The sequence below is a fragment of the Pezoporus occidentalis genome, unplaced genomic scaffold (assembly GCF_034315485.1).
Source record: "Pezoporus occidentalis ecotype Australia unplaced genomic scaffold, CSIRO_AGI_Poc_V1 ctg37, whole genome shotgun sequence".
Classification (NCBI taxonomy): Eukaryota; Metazoa; Chordata; class Aves; order Psittaciformes; family Psittacidae; genus Pezoporus; species Pezoporus occidentalis.
This window is the reverse complement of record NW_026915691.1, coordinates 16,169-37,580: the sequence shown is the minus strand read 5'-3', so window position 1 is coordinate 37,580 and position 21,412 is coordinate 16,169. Positions and strand designations below refer to the sequence as shown.

Here is a 21,412-nt window from a genome sequence, read left to right as displayed (position 1 = left end):
TATCTATAAGAGATACCCAGAGCCAGGCCAGAATGGCCAAGCCAGGCCAATGAGCCCAGCAGCTCATGGGGAAAGGCAGAGCCAGGACGATGCTGCAAAGAAACTCCACCTGCCCCGTTCCCAAAAGCATTCCCCATTCCTCTCCACACCAATCACCTCCTTGGCTTCAGGGATTTGACTTTATTCCCAGTTGATTTGACTTTGTTCCCAGCTGACGGACCCATCCCAATCCATGGAGAACACGAGCCATCCCCTGACAGCTTTATCCATCAAAGGCCAGGTTGGACACAGGGGCTTGGAGCAAGCTGCTCTAGCGGAAGGTGTCCCTGCCCGTGGCAGGGGTTGGAGCTTTAAGGTCCCTTCCAACCCAAATCACTCCATGATTCCATGGCTCCAAAGAGCTGAAATCACCCATGAGAACATGCCCATGGATCTGAGTGCACCAGCCACAAACCCGCCTCTTCCAAAGGCTTTTCCTGCTCCGGAGCTCAAGATTTCTTAATGATGGGACACGGGGGGGAAGCAAGGAAACACCTGGGACAATCCCTTTGGAAGCAGAAGAGCCTGCAGCAGGGGCAGGCAGAGAGCAGCAGCTCCAGACCCGTTACACACAGAAGGCAGTGCTGGTCACGGCTGCAGGTCGCAGCTCCCAGCCGGTTCCCAGGAGCTCGGGAAGGACCTGCTCCTGCGGTCAGGAATGCCATCTGCCACCGCTGTGCTGTGCCCAGAGGGACGGCCGAGGCTATGGAGCTCAGCCTCCAGCTCCCGCCTTCCCTGCGGGGGGGGGAACAGGAACCTGGAACAACATCTTCCCTCTGGCAGCTCTTTGGGATCCTATAGGGCTCGACCTCGAGCTCTTGATGTTTTTTCCCTTCCCTTGCCAGCTTCAGTCCCACTCGATATGACTTCATTCCCAGCTGGATTTCTCCATGACTTATTTTTGCCTCCCCAATACGTTCCCCATCCCCTCTACTTCCCTATGGATGCTCCCCATCATCTCCCTGTGCTCTCTCTCGCTGCCACCGGCTTTCCTTTCTCCCTCCAAGCAGCATCATCCACACCAGCAAACTTGGGTGATTTTTCCCTCTAAACCCCTTTTCTAAGGAGATTCCAACTGTTTCCCAAAGCCCGGCCTGGAGCAGCTCTTCCCCTGGCGGCCACGCAGGCACCCGGCACGTCCGGGAATAGCCAGGAGCCACCTCGGCAGTGAGGGACAGAAGACAGAGCTGCTTCTTGAGTTAAGTCACCAGGAACCAGAGACGTGCAGGGATAAAGGTGTTCCCATCCCCACGGGCACCTCTGGCATTCGCTGTTCCCATTGCACTCAGAGAACCATAGCGGGTCCCCCCCCAACCAGCCCCTGGAGCTGCTGCATCGGCCTCAGCCTGAGACCGATGGGTGCCCCCCTCACCCATAGGGAGCCGGCACTGTGTGCTCCCCAAAACCATGCCCGCAACCTTCCTTAGCAGCTCCCAGTGCAGTTCTCTCCCCAAAACCATGCCCGCAACCTTCCTTAGCAGCTCCCAGCACCAAGCATCCCCAGAACTTCACCTTAGCAACTCCCAACGCCAGCTCCCCCAAGACCCACAACCGACCCCTCGCTCCCCCCAGACCCACAACCGACCCCTCGCTCCCCCCAGACCCACAACCACAGCCTCGCTCCCCTCCAAACCCACAACCAACCCCTCGCTCCCCCCAGACCCACAACCGACCCCTCGCTCCCCCCAGACCCACAACCGACCCCTCGCTCCCTCCAGACCCACAACCGAACCCTCGTTCCCTTCAGACCCACAACCACAGCCTCGCTCCCCTCCAAACCCACAACCAACCCCTCGTTCCCTCCAGACCCACAACCACAGCCTCGCTCCCCTCCAAACCCACAACCAACCCCTCGCTCCCCCCAGACCCACAACCGACCCCTCGCTCCCCTCCAAACCCACAACCGACCCCTCGCTCCCTCCAAACCCACAACCGACCCCTCGTTCCCTCCAGACCCACAACCGACCCCTCGCTCCCTCCAGACCCACAACCGACCCCTCGCTTCCCCCAGACCCACAACCACAGCCTCGCTCCCCTCCAAACCCACAACCAACCCCTCGCTCCCCCCAGACCCACAACCGACCCCTCGCTCCCCTCCGGACCCACAACCGACCCCTCGCTCCCCTCCAAACCCACAACCGACCCCTCGCTCCCCCCAGACCCACAACCACAGCCTCGCTCCCCTCCAAACCCACAACCAACCCCTCGCTCCCTCCAGACCCATGCGGTGCCGCGCTCCCCGCCAAACCGCCCCTGGCCACACCCCCAAGGCGCAAGCCACGCCCCCCCAGCGGTCTCCGCCCCACAAGCCACGCCCCTTTCCCGCTCTCTCGCGAGGCGGCGCGCCATGGCGCGGGCGGGTGGCGGGAACTTGCCGTGGTACGGTCGGTACCGGAGTGACCCCAAGGGTGACCCCCGGGACGACCCCCGGCTGACCCCCTCGTCTCCCGGTGCAGGGTGGAGAAGTACCGGCCGCAGGCGCTGTCGGAGCTGGTGTCGCATCGCGATATCCTCAGCACCGGTAAATGCCCCCCTCCGGTACGCACCGACACCCCCCCCCCCCCGGTACCGGGCACCCCCAAACCCCGCTGTTCTCCCCGCTCCAGTGCAGCGGTTCATCAGCGAGGACCGGCTCCCGCATCTCCTCCTTTATGGCCCCCCCGGTACCGGTAAGACATCCACCATCCTCGCCTGCGCCAGGCAGCTCTACCGCGAGCGCGAGTTTGGCTCCATGGTGTTGGAGGTGAGTGGGAATGGGATGGGATGGGATAAGGGGGTCCCGCCACCCCCGGGAGCATCCTCAGGAGGGGATACGGATCCCTGCTGCCCCCCTCCAGCTCAACGCCTCCGATGACCGGGGTATCGACATCGTCCGAGGGCCCATCCTGAGCTTTGCAAGCACCAGGACCATCTTTAAGTAAGTGGTGGGTTTGTGCTTCCCAAAGCTTCCCAGAGTTCCCGATCCCATCATCACACCGCCCCCCCCACCAACACAGCCTGCCCCAGTGCTTGGCTCGGGGTGGGAGCACGTAGGAAGGAGCCAGGGATGAGGGTGAAGGTTAAGGAGGGTTCCCCTGAAGCACCCATGGGGGTCAGGCTGGGAATAGCATCCCACACTCCCGTTTCTCCCGCACCGAGCCACAGCCAGGACCAAACCCATTCCCTTTTCCCCCTTCTTTAAGGAAAGGCTTCAAGCTCGTCATCCTGGATGAGGCCGACGCCATGACCCAGGATGCTCAGAACGCCCTGAGGCGCGGTGAGGGGCATGGGGGACCCACTGACACCCCTCAGCCCCAGCCTGACTTGGGGGGGTGGACACGGACCAGCTTCTCCTCCCTCCCCTTTGCAGTGATTGAGAAGTTCACGGAAAACACCCGCTTCTGCCTCATCTGCAATTACCTGTCCAAGATCATCCCGGCGCTGCAGTCCCGCTGCACGCGCTTCCGCTTCGGGCCCCTCACCCCGGAGCTCATGGTGCCCCGGCTCCAACACGTCATACAGGAGGAGGGGTGAGCCCGGGATCCCCTTGATCCCCGTCTCGACACGGGGAGCAGCAGTGGGATCAGTATTCCATAGAATCCCAGTCTGGTTTTGGTGGGAAGGGACCTTAAAGCTCCTCCAGCTCCAACCCCTGCCACGGGCAGGGACCCCTTCCACTAGAGCAGCTTGCTCCAAGCCCCTGTGTCCAACCTGGCCTTGAACACTGCCAGGGATGGGGCAGCCACAGCTTCTCTGGGCACCCTGTGCCAGCGCCTCAGCACCCTCACAGTAAACTTCTTATCTCCAACCTGACCTTCCCCTGTTCCAGTGTGAACCCATCACCCCTTGTCCTATCACTGCAGTCCCTGATGAAGAGTCCCCTTCCTCATCCTTGTAGCCCCCTTCAGCCACTGGAAGCTGCTCTGAGGTCTCCACACAGCTTCTCTTCTCCAGGCTGAACAGCCCCAGCAGACCCATAGAATCAACCAGGTTGGAAAAGCCCTTTAAGCTCATCCAGTCCAACCACTCCCCAGCAGTGTCACAGCCACCCCTCTCCCCTGTCACTGAGGGCCCCATCATGGTTGCATTTCCTGCCGGCAGCCCCAGGTCTTGTTTTCCAGGGTGGATGTGACCGAGGATGGGATGAAGGCTCTGGTGACCCTCTCGAGCGGTGACATGCGCAGAGCCCTCAATATCCTGCAGGTACGGACACGGCCTCTTCCTCCTCAAGGGAGCTGGAGGGGTCACAGCAGAGGAAGGTCCAAAGCTCTTCATCCTTCCTCCACCCTCCTCTTCCTCAGAGCACCACCATGGCCTTTGGGAAGGTGACGGGGGAGAACGTGTACACATGCACAGGGCACCCCCTCGAGTCCGACATCGCCAACATCCTCGACTGGATGCTGAACCAGGACTTCTCCACCGCCTACCGCAGTATCCTTTCCCCTCCCCTGGCTTTGATCCCTGCTAATACATCCTCCTCTTTGCTGGCACTTCCCATCCTGGGACCTCCTGCTCCGGCTGGGTGGGAGGTGCTGCTCCATGGGGAGGGTCCTTGGGACTGTGGTGAGGATGAGGAGTGGGATCTCGCAGTGGGGCAAAGCCTGGATGAAACCCTTCACTCCCTCCCACCTCAGGAATAACAGAGCTGAAGACACTGAAGGGCTTGGCCCTGCAGGACATCCTCACCGAGATCCATCTCTTCGTGCACAGAGGTAGGGGCTTGTGGGGCTGACCCTGCGAGGGACAACCCTGGGTGCCCCCAGTATGACAAGTGCCATCTCGTCCTCTCCACAGTGGATTTCCCCCCCTCGGTGCGCATCCAGCTGCTGATCAAAATGGCAGATATTGAGTAAGTGCAGCTCAGCCCCATTCCTTGCCCCCAAACCCCATCGCTGGGGGGCTGCCAGGGCACCCACCCCATAGGGGTCACCGCTACCACGCTGGGTCCTGCCTGTTGCTTGGTGGGATGAGGATGCTGGTGTCAGCACCCGGACCTGCCCTTGCCCCTGCTGCAGGTACCGGCTGGCTGCTGGGACCAGTGAGAAGATCCAGCTGAGCTCCCTCATCGCGGCTTTCCAGTGCACCAGGGACCTGATCGTGGCCGAAGCCTGAGTCCTGCCGGGTGGATCCTTCCTTGCATCAGCAGAAGGTGGAAGGAAGGGATCATGGGCTCCATGCCCTGACACTTTCCACTTCCCTTTTCCAAGCTCCAGCCCACAGCCAGGCTGCAGGAGTCACGCAGCATCATCCCTAAGTGCGTCAGGAAATAGAGATACCTCTAAAGCGCATCAGGTTGCACTTGGCTCTTCTTTTTCCTCCTGAAGGAGGTGGTTGAGGCTCACACCCTGCCCCGGTGCAAAGGTGCCTCAACCACCCAGGCTGGAGTCTGGCTGTGTCACCCCCCTCCTGCCCAGCCTCCCTTCCTTGCAGGGCAGAGGTAGTGCCAACCCCTGCCATGGGCAGGGACACCTTCCACTACAGCAGCTTGCTCCAAGCGCATCCCTTGCCCTGCTGCTCAGGCTACAGCCATTCCCTGCCTTCTGCATCAGCTGGGGCACAGCCTCTGGCTCACCCACGGATCAATCCCACCAAGCTCCAGCGCAGACAAGCAGCAGCAATGGGAGCTGGGGGCTGCGTTGGACTGATCCCTGCCAGCACTGAACCTGCTGCACTGCAGAGCTGGGCAAGCACCCACTGCAGCTCCACAGCCAGGCTGGGGCCATCCCTGCCTGCAATGCCCAGGTCACCTCTAGAACCAGGAGCAAAGATGGGTGGAATCAATTCTTTATTCTGTCATCACTGCCACTGAGTCTGTGGGGAGCTGTGGGGCTTTTCCAGCTCACAGCCCGACCGGTGAGCGGCACAGCCCGCATTCCTCTGGGAATTAAGCTACTGTACAGGCTGATCCCGTCAGGATGAGTTTTGCCAGGGGTGGTTGTAGCCCTGAACTCACAACACCAAAAGCTCTGCTCCGACTGCAAACCTTCACCCCACAACACTGCACGTGGAAGCAAAAGCACCTACCCCATAACTTGCAGATAGCAGGGGGACAGTGGGACCCATGTCCCCTGCAGGGCCCACCACACCGTGTCCCTTGCTCTCTGCATGCATTTTTGCTGGGTTCTAGTAGTATTACACCAAAAAACCCCTCCACACTCCCCGAGGCAGCCCCAAAAGGAGGGCAGCAGCAATCCTGCCCCATGGCTCAGGCATCAGCGAGACGTCGTCGTGTGGTGCCTCCTCCAACCCTAGCCAAGCCCTGCCACCAGGCAGAGGGCTCTCACCTCCGTGCATCCACATTGCACCCTGGTTTAAAAGGTCCGGTAAGTGAGGAATTCCTTCAGCTTCCTGGGAATGGGGAGCGCCAGGACCTGGTACGTTGTGAGGAAGGTGCGCAGAGCCTTGCGGCACAAGTGCTTCAGTGACGAGAGGACCCTTGGAGCAGTCCAGAACTGGACGTGGCCATCCCTGGTCCTGCAACAGGGCAAAGAAGGCCACGAGAAGGCTCAATTATCCCCATATATCCTGAGCTTGCTGCAGGCACAGGCATTTCCCAGCCTGCAGCCCCAGGGAAGCTGGGAATGTGGTGAGCAGCCACACGTCCCTCTGCTCTCCCCTCACACATACATACCCTGTGGCAATGAAACCGCCCTGTGGGAAGTACATGCAGCACAGGCCGTTGGTCATGGGAGCAAATGCAACTGGAGAGCGCAGCTCCAATGCCCAAATCCTCAGGAGCCTAAGGAGAAAAGGAGGAGACAACACATCAGACCTCATCCACACAGCCCTAAGGTCAGATAAAGCCTCTGGGTTTGTAGAATGGTTTGGGCTGGAAGGGACTTTAAAGCTCCTCCAGTCCCAATCCTTGCCATGGGCAGGGACCCCTTCCACTAGAGCAGCTTGCTCCAAGCCCCTGTGTCCAACCTGGCCTTGAACACTGCCAGGGATGGGGCAGCCACAGCTTCTCTGGGCACCCTGTGCCAGCGCCTCAGCACCCTCACAGGGAAGAGCTTCTGCCTCAGAGCTCAGCTCAGTCTCCCCTCTGGCAGGTTAAAGCCATTCCCCTTGGCCTGTCCCTACATCCCTTGTCCCAAGCCCCTCTCCAGCTTTCCTGCAGCCCCTTCAGGCACTGGAGCTGCTCTCAGGTCTCCCCTTCAGGAGCCTTCTCTTCTCCAGGCTGCCCCAGCCCAGCTCTCTCAGCCTGGCTCCAGAGCAGAGCTGCTCCAGCCCTCGCAGCAGCTCCGTGGCCTCCTCTGCACTCACTCCAACAGCTCCACGTCCCTCTTGTGCTGCTGCCCCAGAGCTGGATCAGGGCTGCAGGGGGTCTCCCCAGAGCACAGCAGAGGGGCAGGATCCCCTCCCTGAGCTGCTGCTCACGCTCTGGGTGTGCAGCCCAGCACACGGGGGGGTTCTGGGCTCAAGCACTCACTGAAGCCGGGTCATGGGGAGCTTCTCATTGACCAGCACCTCAAGTCCTTCTCCTCAGGGCTGCTCCATCCACTGCCCAGCCTAAAGTTGTGTTTGGACTGGGTGGCACTGTCCCCTGCAGAGCTGAGCTGGATGCAGAGCTAGTGACCGTGCTGAGGGGCACATGAGGGTGGCACAGCACACAGGACACAGGCTCCAGCTCCTTGCTTAGAGGGGTGACACTGCCCTGACCTTGTCCCAGCCATGGTGTCCCAGGCATCCTGCCCTTTCCCCTTAACACCAAGCATTGGTGGGGACCTTCCACACAAGATCTGCTCCCCACTGACACATCCCGAGCTCCTGGTTCTTTTTGGTGGTGTCCTCCTGGGACCCTCTTCCCACTGGCAGTCCCCAAGGAGGTCACTGACCTGTCATCTGCCACCGTGGCTAGGTAGAGGCCCTCAGGGGAGAAGCAGACGGAGCGCAGGGAGCTGGTGTGGACCTCGCTGCTGTCATCCAGCGCTGAGTGCAGGGGGACATGGCTGTGGTGGGGAGAACAAGCCCAGCATCACCCCCAGGCTGCCATGAGCTCCATCCCCACTGCTCTGGGGCTGGCAGAGGGGCCAGAGCCCTCTTTCAGACTGGAAACAGTGGAGAGGTGGTGGCCATGGGGAGAAGGCCACGTTCAGCCCTTCCAAACCCCCTCTTGCCGTGTCCCCCTTCCCGGTGCCATCCCCATCCCCGTACCGCAGTGTCCTCAGCTGCTCCCCGGTGTAGGGGTCCCACATGATGACACAGGCGTCATAGGAGGCGGTGACAAGGAGAGCAGAGTCTGGGGAGAAGTCACAGGACACCACACTGCTCTGGTGCCCCTCCAGCCTCCGGATCAGCGCGTAGGAACGCATGCTCCACAGCAGCGCCTGCGGGAGCATAGCACAAACATCTCAGGGTTTAAGAAGCACCAGCCCTGGTCCAAGCTCCTCCATGCAGAGCCTGGGTGGAGGCAAGTGAGGATGTGGCCTGGCCCCATGGGTGCTTCTTGCACTGGGGACATGGAGGGCTGAGGGCAGTGCTGGATGCAGCGGGACATGGGATGGGGCTGTTCGGCCTGGAGAAGAGAAGCTGTGTGGAGACCTCAGAGCAGCTTCCAGTGGCTGAAGGGGGCTATAAGGATGCTGAAGAGGGGCTCTTCATCAGGGACTGCAGTGATAGGACAAGGGTTGATGAGTTCAGACTGAAACAGGGAAAGTTCAGGTTGGAGATAAGGCAGAAGCTCTTCCCTGTGAGGGTGCTGAGGCGCTGGCACAGGGTGCCCAGAGAAGCTGTGGCTGCCCCATCCCTGGCAGTGTTCAAGGCCAGGTTGGACACAGGGGCTTGGAGCAAGCTGCTCTAGTGGAAGGGGTCCCTGCCCGTGGCAGGGGTTGGAGCTGGAGGAGCTTTAAGACTCCTTCCAAACCAAACTATTCCCTGATTCCACGATTCTCTGGCTGCATCCCTTGGGACTCACCGACTTCTCCCCAGCGGCGGAGCAGAGCATGCTGCAGTCTGGGGAGATGGAGCAGCAATAGACCCACTGCACGTGGCCCGACAGCACCTGGACCTGCCGCCCTGGGGACAGGAAATGTGGCAGTGACAACAGGGGAGCACCAGAGGCAGTGCTGGGCCCTGCCCCTGCTCTGCCCCCCCTTTCCCAAGAGGGAATACACATGGAGCTGACGGTTCCCTGGGCAGATCCTGAGCTCTGCCTACTTGCAACCCCGTCCTGCACCTGGCAGGTTCCATCTGGAAGGGGATGTTGTGGAACTGTCCCCTTCTGCCTTCATCCCTGTCACCAAAGATCCTTTCCCACCATCTCCCCTAAGAGGGGGGTTTCACCCCCCTATCCTCAAGCCCAGCCTGAGCCGGGGGTGACCTATGACAGGGACACCCCTGCATGCTCCTACCATCTCTGCTGAGGTCCCACACGCGCAAGGTCTTGTCCCGCGAGGCTGACACAAGGATGAGGCTTCCATTGGGAGCGAAGCTCAGGTCTCTGACAACATCCTCGTGCCCCAAGAGGCTGAAGAGGAGGTGTCCTGCAGAGAGGAGCCGTGCTCAGCGCCATCCCTCCATAGGGCACAAAGCAGCGCCCCTTACATGCAGGCAGCCCCGCTTGGGACAGGGCAGAGGCTTCTGCTCAACACTGGGAAGCAGTCAGGGAAGGATGGAGGTGGGATCTCCCTCCAAGGGAACAGACACGAAGCCAGGAGTGCCCCCACTGCTGGCAACATCCCCTCACCTGTCTGCACCTCCCAGACCTTGATCTGCCCATCGTTGAGCCCGGTGGCCAGGATGAGGCAGGGAAGCCCCACGGTGCAGGCAGGGTCTGTGTCCCCCTCCTCTGCCCCCGGCCAGGCGCTGAAGGCCAAGCCCCACACGATCTGACCACACTCCAGCGTCTTCTCCTTGGCCACCGCTCGGCTCCTGGCCTCCGCTTTGCTGCTGCGGCTCTTGCGCTCCGGGCCTTTACAGCTGCTGGAGAAGGGAAGGGGCAGGAGAAGGGGGAACGCGTTCAGGCCGAGAGGTGAAAGAGCAAGAGGTGAAAGCTTTCACTATAGAGGGTGATGCAGAGGAGGCCATGGAGCTGCTGCGAGGGCTGGAGCAGCTCTGCTCTGGAGCCAGGCTGAGAGAGCTGGGCTGGGTCAGCCTGGAGAAGAGAAGGCTCCTGAAGAGGAGACCTGAGAGCAGCTCCAGTGCCTGAAGGGGCTGCAGGAAAGCTGGAGAGGGGCTTGGGACAAGGGATGTAGGGACAGGCCAAGGGGAATGGCTTTAACCTGCCAGAGGGGAGACTGAGCTGAGCTCTTAGGCAGAAGCTCTTCCCTGTGAGGGTGCTGAGGCGCTGGCACAGGGTGCCCAGAGAAGCTGTGGCTGCCCCATCCCTGGCAGTGTTCAAGGCCAGCTTGGACACAGGGGCTCGGAGCAAGCTGCTCTGGTGGAAGGTGTTGGGGTTGGAGCTGGGTGAGCTCTAAGGTCCCCTCAACCCAACCCCTGCTCCCGGTGGTCCCTGCCCCGCTCCCCGCGCCCCGCACTCACAGCTCGGGCTCCCGCAGCGGCCACGGGATCAGCTTCACCACGCAGTGCCCCTGCGACCACGCGAACCAGGCGCCATCGGGGGAGAAGGCGACGCTCCAGGTCTCGCAGCTCGATTTCCAGTCGTAGCGCTGGGGCCGGCCCGGCTTCAGCTCCGCCAGCAGCACCGGCTCCTCTGCGGGGCACAGCGCGTTACCGCGGCCCGCCTGCCCCCGGCCCGCCCCGGCCCCGCTGTCCCCCCCGCCCCGGCCCGGGCCCCCCTCACCTCCCACCGGCTTCATGGCGGCTCCGCGGCCCGCCCGGCCACGGCAAGGCCCAGCCGGGCCGGGCGAGGCCTCCGCGGGGCCGGCACCAGGCCCAGCGCTGCGGAAGCGGCGGCGAAGGGAGGGGACAACCGGGCCCGCCTCCTGCTGCTCCGCCTCCCCTAGCACCGCCCCGGGGCACCGCTGACACCGCCGGCAGCGGCACCCACACGGGGGCACCCCCGGCACCGAGCCTCCCCAGCACTTAAACAGCGGCAGCGTGGACTACAACTCCCATCATGCCCCGCGCCTCCTCGTCGCTCATCCCTGCCCGCCCGCGCCGCGGGGCATGATGGGAGTTGTAGTCCCTGCATCCCTCCCGGTACCCATGTGTGGGGAGAACGGCGCTGGCCCCCCCGCACACACACATACCCACACACACATACACACGTGTTCCTCTGCCCTCGGGGGGCACCCAAACGGCCCCTGTGCCCCCCCCAGCATCCCTGCATCCGCGATTCCCCCCCGTCCTCAGCCTCACTCCCACCGGGAGGCAGCAGATCCACACAGGGCACACGGACGGGGGCACCGTCCCGGCGCGGGGTGTATTCTGTTACCCGGAGATGTACACACGGCTCCGTGGGGCGGGCCAGGAGCCCACGCGTGACAAAAGCACCAGCCCACGATGAGCGGGATGAATGGGGGACAACACGGGGGGTGGTGGGGGGACACACGGGGACACCCGAGCCCACCCGGCTGGGCTGCGGAGTCGGCAGCGAAGCGGCGCAGGAGGCGGCGGTGGGGCACCGGGTGGGGGGTGAGGAGGCGGTGAGAGCCCCTCACCGTGGCCTCAGTCCTTCAGGGTGGCCTCGGAGACGCCCTGAGCCAGCAGCTCGGCCAGGACGTTGTCCAGGTAGTTGGGGTCCGGGTAGCCGTGGCCCGTGAGGTTGGAGCCGAACTCGGTCTTGTGGTGGATCTCGTTCCACACCACCGTGTCCGACTCGCCCGTGGTGTTGGAGGTGCCGATGGTGAAGATGAGCCGCCGGTCCCAGGCCACGATCAGCAGCTTCAGCACCTGCGGTGGGCGGGCACGGCCATGGCTGGCCCCACGGCACCCCCAGCCCCCCTCCCGCCCGGTACAGCCCCAGCACCCCGGGGGCAGGATTCACCCCATCACGGTGCCTGCAGGTGCCACCCTTGCCTGTGGCACGTCCCAGCCCTGCAGCAGCACTGCTGCATCCTCCCCATTTCTTCCCATCCCATCCCTTTGCATTCTATCCCAGCCTTATCATGCTTCATCCGATCCCATTCCCGTTCCTTCCTTTCCTTTCCCTTCCCTTCCCTTCCCATTCCATCCCAGTCCTGTCCCATCCCATTCCTTTCCCATTTCATTCCATCTGTATGCTTCCCTTCCTTTCCCTTCCCTTCCCATTCCATCCCAGTCCTGTCCCATCCCATTCCATTCCTTTCCCATTCCATTCCTTTCCCATTCCATTCTATCTGTACGCTTCCCTTCCTTTCCCTTCCCTTCCCATTCCATCCCAGTCCTGTCCCATCCCATTCCATTCCTTTCCCATTCCATTCCATCTGTATGCTTCCCTTCCCTAATCCCATCCCATTCCATTCCTTTCCCATTCCATCCCATCCATACGCTTCCCTTCCCTTCCTATTCCATTCCATCCCAATCCTGTCCTGTCCCATCCCTTTCCTTTCCCATTCCATCCCATCTGTATGCTCCCTTCCCTTCCCTTCCCATCTGATTCCTTTCCCTTCCCTTCCTTTCCCATTCCAGTCCCAGTCCTGTCCTGTCCCATCCCATTCCTTTCCCATCCTATCTCCTCCCACCCAATTCCTTTCCCGTCTGATTGCTCTCCCATCCCATTCTATCCCACCCTCATCATTCTCCATCCCACTCCCATCCCGCTCCCACCCAGCCCTGGCTCCCTCACCTTCCTGCCCTTCTCATTGTCGGGCAGGTAGCAGTGCCGCGGGAAGCCGCGCGCCGTGAACTTCTTCCCGGGATTGGGATGCTCGGGGCCCTGGTGGGAATGCAGCCGGTGAGCAGGTATCCAGGAAGGGGGGCCGGGGTGCCCATCCCGGCACTGGGATCCTCACCTGGATCCCGGTGGGAATGTCGTAGACGATCCGGATGGTTTTGGAGTCGGTGTAGCCGGGGAGGGAATGGGGGATGAGGTGGAATTCCATCTTCCCGGGGGGCTGCGTGCCCGTCTTCTCCCCATAAATGGCCTTACACGTGGGGCACTGCAGGCTGCCGTCCTGCACCGGTACCGGGGGCATCAGGGGCAGCACCCTCCTTCCCCAGCACCCGCAGGGAATGGTGACCAGGGCGCGGTGTCCCCAGGGCAGGGATTGCGCTCACCTTGTTGCCGTTGTTGTACATGGCCAGCAGGCAGAGGAGGTGGTACATGTGCCCGCACCGGCCTAGCCTGCCCACCAGCTCCGGCTTGATGCCCCTGTGGCTGAGCACACCCTCGTAGCCGGAGGAGGTGACCAAGCGTTCCATGCAGATGGTGCAGTCCTGCCAGGAACGGGATGGGATGGATGGGATGGGGAGGTCACCCCCAGCTCCCAGCCAGAGCTGCAGCCGCAGGGATCCCCGCTCACCTCATCCGGGGGATTCTTCACCTTCTGGATGTAGCGACGGACCACGTCCTCGGGGGTCTTGCCTGCCATGGGCACAGAGGGGATGCCATCAGGGCCTGCCTATGGGGCCCTGAACCCCATCACCCCCTGCCACCAGCACGGGGACAGCCTGAGGCAATGCGGAGCATGGGCATCACCTAAAGCCCTCCAGTGCATCCCTTGGGGTCCCATCACCATGGGCAGCAGCAGTGCCTGTGCCTCAGTTTCCCCCTGTAGGGTACCCGAGGGTGTGCAGGACACCATGAGCTCCTTACTCTTTTTGAGGTGCTTCTTCTTGGTCTTCCTGCAGATGCCGTTGATGCCGGGCACGGGTTTGATGTCGCTCTTGCTGACAGGCGGCGGGTGCAGGATGGGTTTGGGGGCTCGGGTCAGGCAGACGGGCAGCCCCGCAGCACACATGAGGATTCCCGTCATCCCTGCGCCGGGAACAGGAGCTGTGTGTCCATCCCCACCATGTCCCTGCATCCCTCCCACCGCCGGTGCCACCCCTCCTGTGGCAGCCCTTACCTGCAAGGGCCGGGTGGATGGGGCCGGTGCTGTTCAGGTTCTTGACTGGGAGAGCTGGGACCCTGCATGGAGACAGGAGGAGAAGGGGCTCAGCACCGTCCCCTCTGCACATGGAAGTCCCCATGGGAAACAGGGCAGATGGGGGACACAGCCTTTAGGGGGCTGATGTCCCACCACGCAGGGCTGTCAGCCAGGGCATGTGCCCATCCCTGGGGACACCATGGAATCATGGAATCCCAGCCTGGTTTTTGTTGGAAGGGGCCTTAAAGCTCCTCCAGTTCCAACCCCTGCCACGGGCAGGGACCCCTTCCACTGGAGCAGCTTGCTCCAAGCCCCTGTGTCCAACCTGACCTTGAACCCTGCCAGGGATGGGGCAGCCACAGCTTCTCTGGGCACCCTGTGCCAGCGCCTCAGCACCCTCACAGGGAAGAGCTTCTGCCTCAGAGCTCAGCTCAGTCTCCCCTCTGGCAGGTTAAAGCCATTCCCCTTGGCCTGTCCCTACATCCCTTGTCCCAAGCCCCTCTCCAGCTTTCCTGCAGCCCCTTCAGGCACTGGAGCTGCTCTCAGGTCTCCCCTTCAGGAGCCTTCTCTTCTCCAGGCTGCCCCAGCCCAGCTCTCTCAGCCTGGCTCCAGAGCAGAGCTGCTCCAGCCCTCGCAGCAGCTCCATGGCCTCCTCTGCACTCACTCCAACAGCTCCATGTCCCTTATTGGGATGCTCCACAGTGATACCCAATGTCCCTCATGCCCCCCACAGACCCACACCTCGCAGCTCACCCATCACCCTGGCCACCACCCCCATGGCCCAAGAGCCCCTTCAAGGGTACCAGCACCAAGACTCCCAGGGTGATGACTGAGGCCTCCCCATCTGCTCACCCCACTGACCCAGGCACATCCGCATGCACTCGTGTGTGCACACGTGTGTGGGCAGGCACCCATGTGTGCAGGGTGCTGGTGTGCACCCATGTGTGTCAGGCTGGGAGTGCTGCCCAAAGCGCAGGCACATGTGGGTGCAGGCACATCTGGGGGGGAGCTGGGGCTGATGTGCGGGTAGGGATACAGCGGTGCCAGCAGAGGGGTGGAGAGATGGATGCAGAGACGTGTGTGTGGTTTGGGAAGCAGAGGGACAGATGGATGGGCAGGGAGATGGAGGGATGGATGGATGGATGGATGGATGGATGGATGGATGGATGGATGGATGGATGGATGGATGGATGGATGGATGGGTGGGTGGGTGGGTGGGTGGGTGGGTGGGTGGGTGGGTGGATGGATGGATGGATGGATGGATGGATGGATGGATGGATGGATGGATGGATGGATGGATGGATGGATGGATGGATGGATGGATGGATGGCAGGCACAGGGCATGCACTGGGGTGAAGAACAAGCAGGAAGCACCATAGCAGAGCCCTGCACAGTGCCCCAGTGCTCTCCTTTGCGGGGTCTGCCCCAGCTCAGCAGCCAGGCAGCAGCCCCCCCCCCCCCCCCCCAGGGTCAGCCCCTGCCCGGTGCCACAGGTCCCTGCTGCACGCAGTGATGAGCTCAGCAGTGCTCAGCCCCACACAAGCAGGGGCTGCAGGAGTTTTCCCACCCATTCCCAAAGCTGCCCTGCACACACCAAGGCTGGGCGGTGGTGGAGAGCCCAGTTCCCCACCAAGGTGTTCCTGGCCCCCTCCTACCTGTCCATGGGGGTGCATGGATGGGGTCTGCGTGCCGGTACAGGGACAATGATGGGGACAGGGACAGGGCACACGGAAGATAAAGCAGTGCGTCAGCAGGGGAAGGAAACGTGCCAGCCCTGCCTGCCCCTGCCTGCCCTTCCTGCCCTGCCTGCCACTGCCTGCACTGCGTGCCCCTGCCTGTCCTGCCTGCCACTGCCTGCCCCTGCCTGTTCTGCCTGCCCCTGCCTGCTCTGCGTGCCCCTGCCTGTCCTGCCTGCCACTGCCTGCCCTTCCTGCCCTGCCTGCCACTGCCTGCACTGCGTGACCCTGCCTGTCCTGCCTGCCACTGCCTGCCCCTGCCTGTTCTGCTCTGCCTGCCACTGCCTGCCCCTGCCTGTCCTGCCTGCCACTGCCTGCCCCTGTCTGCTCTGCCTGCCACTGCCTGCCCCTGCCTGTCCTGCCCGCCAATGCCTGCCCCTGCCTGTTCTGCCTGCCCCTGCCTGCTCTGCGTGCCCCTTCCTGCCCTGCCCCTGCCTGTCCTGCCTGCCACTGCCTGCCCCTGCCTGCCCCTGCCTGCTCTGCGTGCCCCTGCCTGCTCTGCGTGCCCCTGCCTGTCCTGCCTGCCACTGCCTGCCCCTGCCTGTCCTGCCTGCCACTGCCTGCCAATGCCTGCCCCTGCCTGCCCCTTCCTGCCCTGCCTGCCCCTGCCTGCCCTGCCTGTCTGCTTGCCCCTGCCTGTCCCTGCCTGCCCCTGCCTGCTCTGCCTGCCCCTGCCTGCTCTGCTTGCCCCTGCCTGTCCCTGCCTGCCCCTGCCTGCTCTGCCTGCCCCTGCCTGCCTGCCCTGCCTGTCCCTGCCTGCCCTGCCTGCTCCTGCCCACCCTGCCTGCTCTGCCTGTCCCAGCCTGTCCCTGCCTGCTCTGCCCGCCCTGCCTATCCCTGCCTGTCCTAACTGCCCCTGCCCTCACCTGCTTGCCCTGCCTGCCCCTGCCTACCCTACGTTCTCCTGCTTGCCCTGCCTGCCCTGCCTCTCCTGCCTGCCCCTGCTTGCCCCTGCCTGTCCTGCCCGACCCTGCTTGACCCTTTCTGTCCTGACTGCCCCTTCCTGCCCCTGCCCACCCCTGCCTGCCCTGCAGGTCCCACAAGCTCTGCTGCGCGCTGCCAGCAGAGGACAAGGCACCTCCATCCCCTCCCTTCCCCGCAGCCCCATGTGCCCGCCCTGACCCCTCAGCGCCACCCCCTTTATCCCCACCCGCTCACCCTGCGGGCACGGTGGCTCGGGCGCCGATCGCAGCCCCGCGCTGGCTCCCGGGCCGGTTGAGGTTGTTGAGCCCCGGCAGCGGCGCTGAGCCGGGCGCGTTGGGGCTGGGGGCGAAGCCGGCCCCGGGCACCCGCAGCCCCTCGCCCTTGGCCGCGCCGCCCGTGCCCACGGGCCATAGGGCTGGGCCAGCGAAGGTGCTGCTCTGCCGCACGGCCCCCGGGTACAGCTTGCGGCGCTGGGAGGCCAGGATGGCGTTGGAGGCAGCGCGGGTGCTGTTGACCAGCAGGCACTGGGGGCAGGAGCAGGGAGTCCCCGTGCTGGTGCCCACGGGCCACGACTGGGACTTGGGGATGGAGCCCATGGTGAGGGGATAGGCCAGGTCCATGCGGCGCCGCAGCCGGCGCTTGCGCTGCGTCTGCCGGTTCATCTGGGACATGCTGCTGAAGTAGATGAGGTAGCAGAAGCCCAGGGAGGAGAGGTCCAGCCAGGGGTGCTGCTTCTCGTAGGCGTTCTGGATGGTGATGCAGATGTCCATGTCGTACGGGGTCCAGGAGCTGTTGTCGTTCTCCCATTCCCACACGATGCCCTTCCCCGGCGCTGAGGAGGGGTCATAGAAGTTCCTCCGGACGGGGCGCATGGTCCCTGGGGAGACAATGGGGGGGTGAGCACCCCCAGTGGAAGGTGTCCCTGCCCGTGCCAGGGGATTGGAGCTGGAGGAGCTTTAAGGTCCCTTCAACCCAAACCGGGCTGATTCTATGGCTCTATGGGGGATCAGTGTCTACAGGACTCTCCCTGGGCACTCGTGATGCTCCCGTAGCAGGATCCCGGCCCCGGCCGCCATGGGAAGGGCGATGCCGCTCATCCCCCTTTTCCCATCCCTCTGCTCCAGGCCCATCCCTGCCAGGATCCCATCCCTGTGTCCCCGCAGCACTTCCCGGTCAGCAGGGGTTTCCTGGCAGCTGCTGTGGCTCTGCCTGACGCTGGCAGCCGAGGCACCGAGGCACCATCCCTCATCCACGGCCAAATCCCAGCCCCTCGCTGTGTGCGGGTGCTGCTGCCGCTGCCCCTGGCTCGGCTCCATCCCCGCCTGGCCCCGTTAATGGCGCTAATTGATGGTCATTAATCACGGGCCGGTGCCCGGGTCAGGCAGCAGGGCCCGGCCCAGCTGGTGCTGAGGCAGCGCTGCCGCGGCCCCATGGGAGGAAGGCTCCAGCCTGCGCGTCCCTCCCGGTCCCATCCCCATCCCATGTCCATGTCCTGCATCCTGCTCGTGTTCACATCCACCCCTGTGTCCGTGCTCCCCATCCTGCTGCCCACATCCCGCTCACATCCATGCCCTGCATCCCACTTGTGCTCACACCCATCCCTGTGTCCACGATCCCCATCCTGCTGCCCACTCATACCCACATCCTGCTCAAATCATGCCCTGCATTCCACTTGTGTTCACATCCATCCTGTGCTCATGTCCCCCATCCTGCTGCACACTCATGCCCACATCCCACATCCCACTCACATCCATGTCCCACATCCCACTCTCCACTCGCAGCCTCATCCCGCATCCCTCTGCCGCAGAGCAGGGGAGGATGGGGGGGGACATTCCAGCCCATCCATGTGGGCACACATAGGTCCCCAGGAGCCATCAGCTCCTCCAGCCCCACATCCCCTGACCCCTCCACCAGCTGCAGGGTCGAGTCAGTGTCCCCAAGGGCCACCAGCAGGGAATGCACTAGTAACAGGGTCACCTCATTTCACTCCATTGCTGGTCTCAATTGGGTTCCTCCCTCCCCAGGCATGGCACAAGCAAACCCCTCCTTGCTCCCAGCCTCCTGCCCCATTCCCGGTGTCCTCATGCCACAGCAGGCACCAGCAGCACCCTCAATACAGGGACCCTCATGTTCCTGAGCACCATGGGACCCCAGGACATCCAACAGCCTCCAGGGGCAGTGATGATGGATGGTGGCAGGTACTGGGATAGGGCACAAAGAGGTGACGGTCAACAGGGTGGAGCCATGTCCCCTCGCATGACATCCCTCTCCCAGCATCCATGTCCCCACAATCTGCAGTACCCAAGACATCCCAGGAAGCACCAGTTTGCTCCCAGCAGGGATGTGTCACCCCCAAACCCAGCCATGGTCCCAGGAGCACCTGGCCATGGGATGTGACACCAGACGCCTGCTGTCAGAGGATGCAGGAGCTGGCATGGGGACAGCCAGGGTGTCCCGCTGGCAACGCAGCCCTATGGGGCCCTGCCACGCTGACTCAGGGCTGCAGATGCCAAGCTGCCCTTTGCCAAGTCCAGCCAGAGTCCAGTTTGGAGCCAGCTTCAGTGGCAGAGGCAGCACAAGGGTGACAGGTCCCTGGCTCCATCCCCGTCTTGGTCGCCAGCCCACTGTGGGAGCCACATCCGCATGCAGGGCCATTTGCCATGGCTGGTGACCAGGAACGGTGGCACCGGTGGCCACGGGGTCCTGCTCTGGGGTGGCCCCTGTGTGTCCCCAGGTGAGTGATGGGGGATGCGGGGATGGCCAGGACAGCGCCCGGACCAGCAGAGCTGGCACACACCAGTTTAATGGGACACATTAATGGGGTCTGGGCTGTGGACCAGCTCTGATTTCCCCCAGGATGCATGGCCTGGATGTGTGCTGCAGCACGGTGCCGTCAGCAGCTCCCAGTGCCCAAACTGGGGCATTCCCAGTTCCCTGGGGAGCCGGGATGGAGCAGCTTTGTGGGGCAAAGGGGTGGCCAGTGGGACACGTCACACAGCATAGCACCTCACTGAGGGGCGAGAGGGGAGGGAGGGACATTGGGATACATCCCCTCTGGGCAGGGGTCCATGCTGGAGGAGGGCAGTGGGGAGGGGGAAAGGAAAGGCCTGGAGGAGCCTCCTGGGGTCCATGGGGGGAAAGAAAGAGGGAAGGAAAGAAGGGATGGGAGGGACAGATGAATGGATGGATGGGTATATGGGTGGGTGTGTGGATGGATGGATGGATGGATGGATGGATGGATGGATGGATGGGTGGGTGGGTGGGTGGATGGATGGATGGATGGATGGATGGATGGATGGATGGATGGATGGATGATGGATGGAGGGTGGATGGATGGAGGATAGAGGGATGGATGGATGGATGGATGATGGATGGACGGATGGATGGATGGATGGATGGACGGACGGATGGATGGAGGATGGATGGATGCATTCATGCATGAATGCATGGATGGGTGAATGCATAGATGGATGGATAGATGGGTGAATGCATGGATGGATAGATGGATGGATGGATGGATGGAGGATGGATGCATGCATGCATGCATGCATGGGTGAATGCATGGATGGATGGATAGACAGGCGAATGCATGGATGCATGGATGCATGGATGCATGGATGCATGGGTGAATGCATGGATGGATGGATAGATGGGTGAATGCATGGATGGATGGATAGATGGATGGATGGATGGAGATGGAGAGATGGATGGACGGATGGAGGGATGGATGCATGCATGCATGCATGGATAGATGGAGGATAGATGGATAGAGGATGAATGGATGGATGATGGATGATGGATGGGTGGGTAGATGGATGCACGGATGGTTATTCCCGTCTCGGTGCCATCCCCTTACCCGTGTCCTGCCGGAACTGGTGCATGGACTGGAGGTCGATGATGTAGGGCGCCAGCTGGACATCGACCTGGCCCAGCACCACGCTGCCGCGCGCATCCTCCTTCAACACGTTCTCGATGTGGTGGCACACGGCGGCCGAGTAGGGCCTCCAGCGCCCGTGCTCGTTCAGCCACTCCCACACCACCACCCGGGCCAGGTTCTGCGGGGGGAAGCCGAGGCCCCCGGCGGGCAGCATGGCCCCCGCTCCCTGCCGCGCCATGCCGGGGCACAGCGACACGGGGGCAGCGCCTCGGGGTGCTCCTCCGGCGCTCAGCACAGGCGGGCGCTGCCTGCCCGGTCCCCGCGCAGCCCGGTCCCCGCACACCCCGCGCTGGGGGCATCCATCACCGCGGTCCTCCTCGGGCCTTGCTCCTCCGTGCGGCGCTGGCAGGGCTCCGGCTCCGGGACCCCCGCGCCGGTCCCCAAGGCACCTCCTCCTCCTCCTCTTCCTCCTCACGTCCTCGCTGGCTCCAGGGCTGTCCCCGCCGCACGGCGCCTCACCTCACCGCGGGTGAACAAACGGGGGTGTCAGCTGCAAAACAGGGCCCCGGACACGGTCACCCCATGGTCCCTGACAGGTGGCAGCGTGGGGACGGTGCCCGTCACCCGCATGGAGCCGGGGGACAGCGAGGCCGCTGTGCCCGCAGCCCTGGCAGCGTGGGCTCCCTGCCAGCCCCGGCCGGCTGCCGGCCTCCAACGTGACAGTGGGGACAAGGGGGACACGGCGCTGGGGGGGGACAGGAGACCCTGGTCACTGCCCTGGGAGGAGGCTGGGGTCCCATAGGATGGGGGTCCCCATCTCTCCCTGCGCTGTCAGGGTGCAGAGAGCCCGCAGACCCCGAGCCCACTCCAGCCACAGTGATTGATGATCTGCACTGCAGACATCGGGCTGGGGGTGAGTCCGGGCCCCCCGCTCCTCGTCCCAGCCC

At 63.1% G+C, this 21,412-nt stretch overlaps 3 protein-coding genes across 5 annotated transcripts; 1 reads left to right on the top strand and 2 right to left on the bottom strand.

Annotated features, from left to right (window-relative positions):
• Positions 1 to 2,342: 2,342 nt before the first annotated feature.
• Positions 2,343 to 5,306, top strand: RFC5 (replication factor C subunit 5). Its single transcript, XM_062631119.1, has 11 exons — positions 2,343 to 2,418; positions 2,496 to 2,560; positions 2,646 to 2,782; positions 2,877 to 2,956; positions 3,222 to 3,295; positions 3,389 to 3,548; positions 4,140 to 4,221; positions 4,320 to 4,449; positions 4,653 to 4,730; positions 4,813 to 4,867; positions 5,034 to 5,306. Exons 1-11 carry the CDS (start codon positions 2,387 to 2,389, stop codon positions 5,128 to 5,130), a joined length of 990 nt encoding a protein of 329 aa, XP_062487103.1. The 5' UTR covers positions 2,343 to 2,386; the 3' UTR covers positions 5,131 to 5,306.
• A 480-nt stretch (positions 5,307 to 5,786) lies between these two features.
• Positions 5,787 to 10,917, bottom strand: WSB2 (WD repeat and SOCS box containing 2). 3 transcript variants are annotated; one of them, XM_062631116.1, is made up of 9 exons: positions 10,760 to 10,917; positions 10,498 to 10,669; positions 9,704 to 9,939; positions 9,369 to 9,500; positions 8,933 to 9,033; positions 8,173 to 8,345; positions 7,854 to 7,967; positions 6,650 to 6,757; positions 5,787 to 6,492 (listed from the first exon to the last, which is right to left on the bottom strand). In XM_062631116.1, the coding sequence occupies exons 1-9, from the start codon at positions 10,773 to 10,775 to the stop codon at positions 6,330 to 6,332; spliced, it is 1,215 nt and encodes a 404-aa protein (XP_062487100.1). In that variant the 5' UTR covers positions 10,776 to 10,917; the 3' UTR covers positions 5,787 to 6,329. The 3 variants fall into 3 exon arrangements, with proteins under 3 accessions (XP_062487100.1, XP_062487101.1, XP_062487102.1); XM_062631117.1 differs by having other exon boundaries at positions 9,704 to 9,936; XM_062631118.1 differs by lacking the exon at positions 7,854 to 7,967.
• Positions 10,918 to 11,476: 559 nt separating this feature from the next.
• On the bottom strand, positions 11,477 to 20,780 carry DTX1 (deltex E3 ubiquitin ligase 1). Its single transcript, XM_062631115.1, has 9 exons — positions 20,445 to 20,780; positions 16,823 to 17,465; positions 13,908 to 13,969; positions 13,655 to 13,816; positions 13,362 to 13,423; positions 13,117 to 13,275; positions 12,852 to 13,013; positions 12,686 to 12,775; positions 11,477 to 11,811 (listed from the first exon to the last, which is right to left on the bottom strand). Exons 1-9 carry the CDS (start codon positions 20,701 to 20,703, stop codon positions 11,587 to 11,589), a joined length of 1,824 nt encoding a protein of 607 aa, XP_062487099.1. The 5' UTR covers positions 20,704 to 20,780; the 3' UTR covers positions 11,477 to 11,586.
• Positions 20,781 to 21,412: the final 632 nt, after the last annotated feature.

Coding starts and splice junctions, on each gene's coding strand:
- RFC5 (XM_062631119.1), top strand. CDS start 2,387: ATGGCGCGGGCGGGTGGCGGGAACTTGCCGTG. Junction 2,783..2,876: donor TTGGCTCCATGGTGTTGGAG/GTGAGTGGGAAT, acceptor GCCCCCCTCCAG/CTCAACGCCTCCGATGACCG. Junction 4,868..5,033: donor ATCAAAATGGCAGATATTGA/GTAAGTGCAGCT, acceptor CCCCTGCTGCAG/GTACCGGCTGGCTGCTGGGA.
- WSB2 (XM_062631116.1), bottom strand. Junction 7,968..8,172: donor GAGCAGCTGAGGACACTGCG/GTACGGGGATGG, acceptor TCCCCACCACAG/CCATGTCCCCCTGCACTCAG. Junction 6,758..7,853: donor GCCACGGTGGCAGATGACAG/GTCAGTGACCTC, acceptor TTTTCTCCTTAG/GCTCCTGAGGATTTGGGCAT.
- DTX1 (XM_062631115.1), bottom strand. CDS start 20,703: ATGGCGCGGCAGGGAGCGGGGGCCATGCTGCCCGCCGGGGGCCTCGGC. Junction 17,466..20,444: donor CCAGTTCCGGCAGGACACGG/GTAAGGGGATGG, acceptor TTGTCTCCCCAG/GGACCATGCGCCCCGTCCGG. Junction 13,424..13,654: donor GAAGAAGCACCTCAAAAAGA/GTAAGGAGCTCA, acceptor TGCCCATGGCAG/GCAAGACCCCCGAGGACGTG.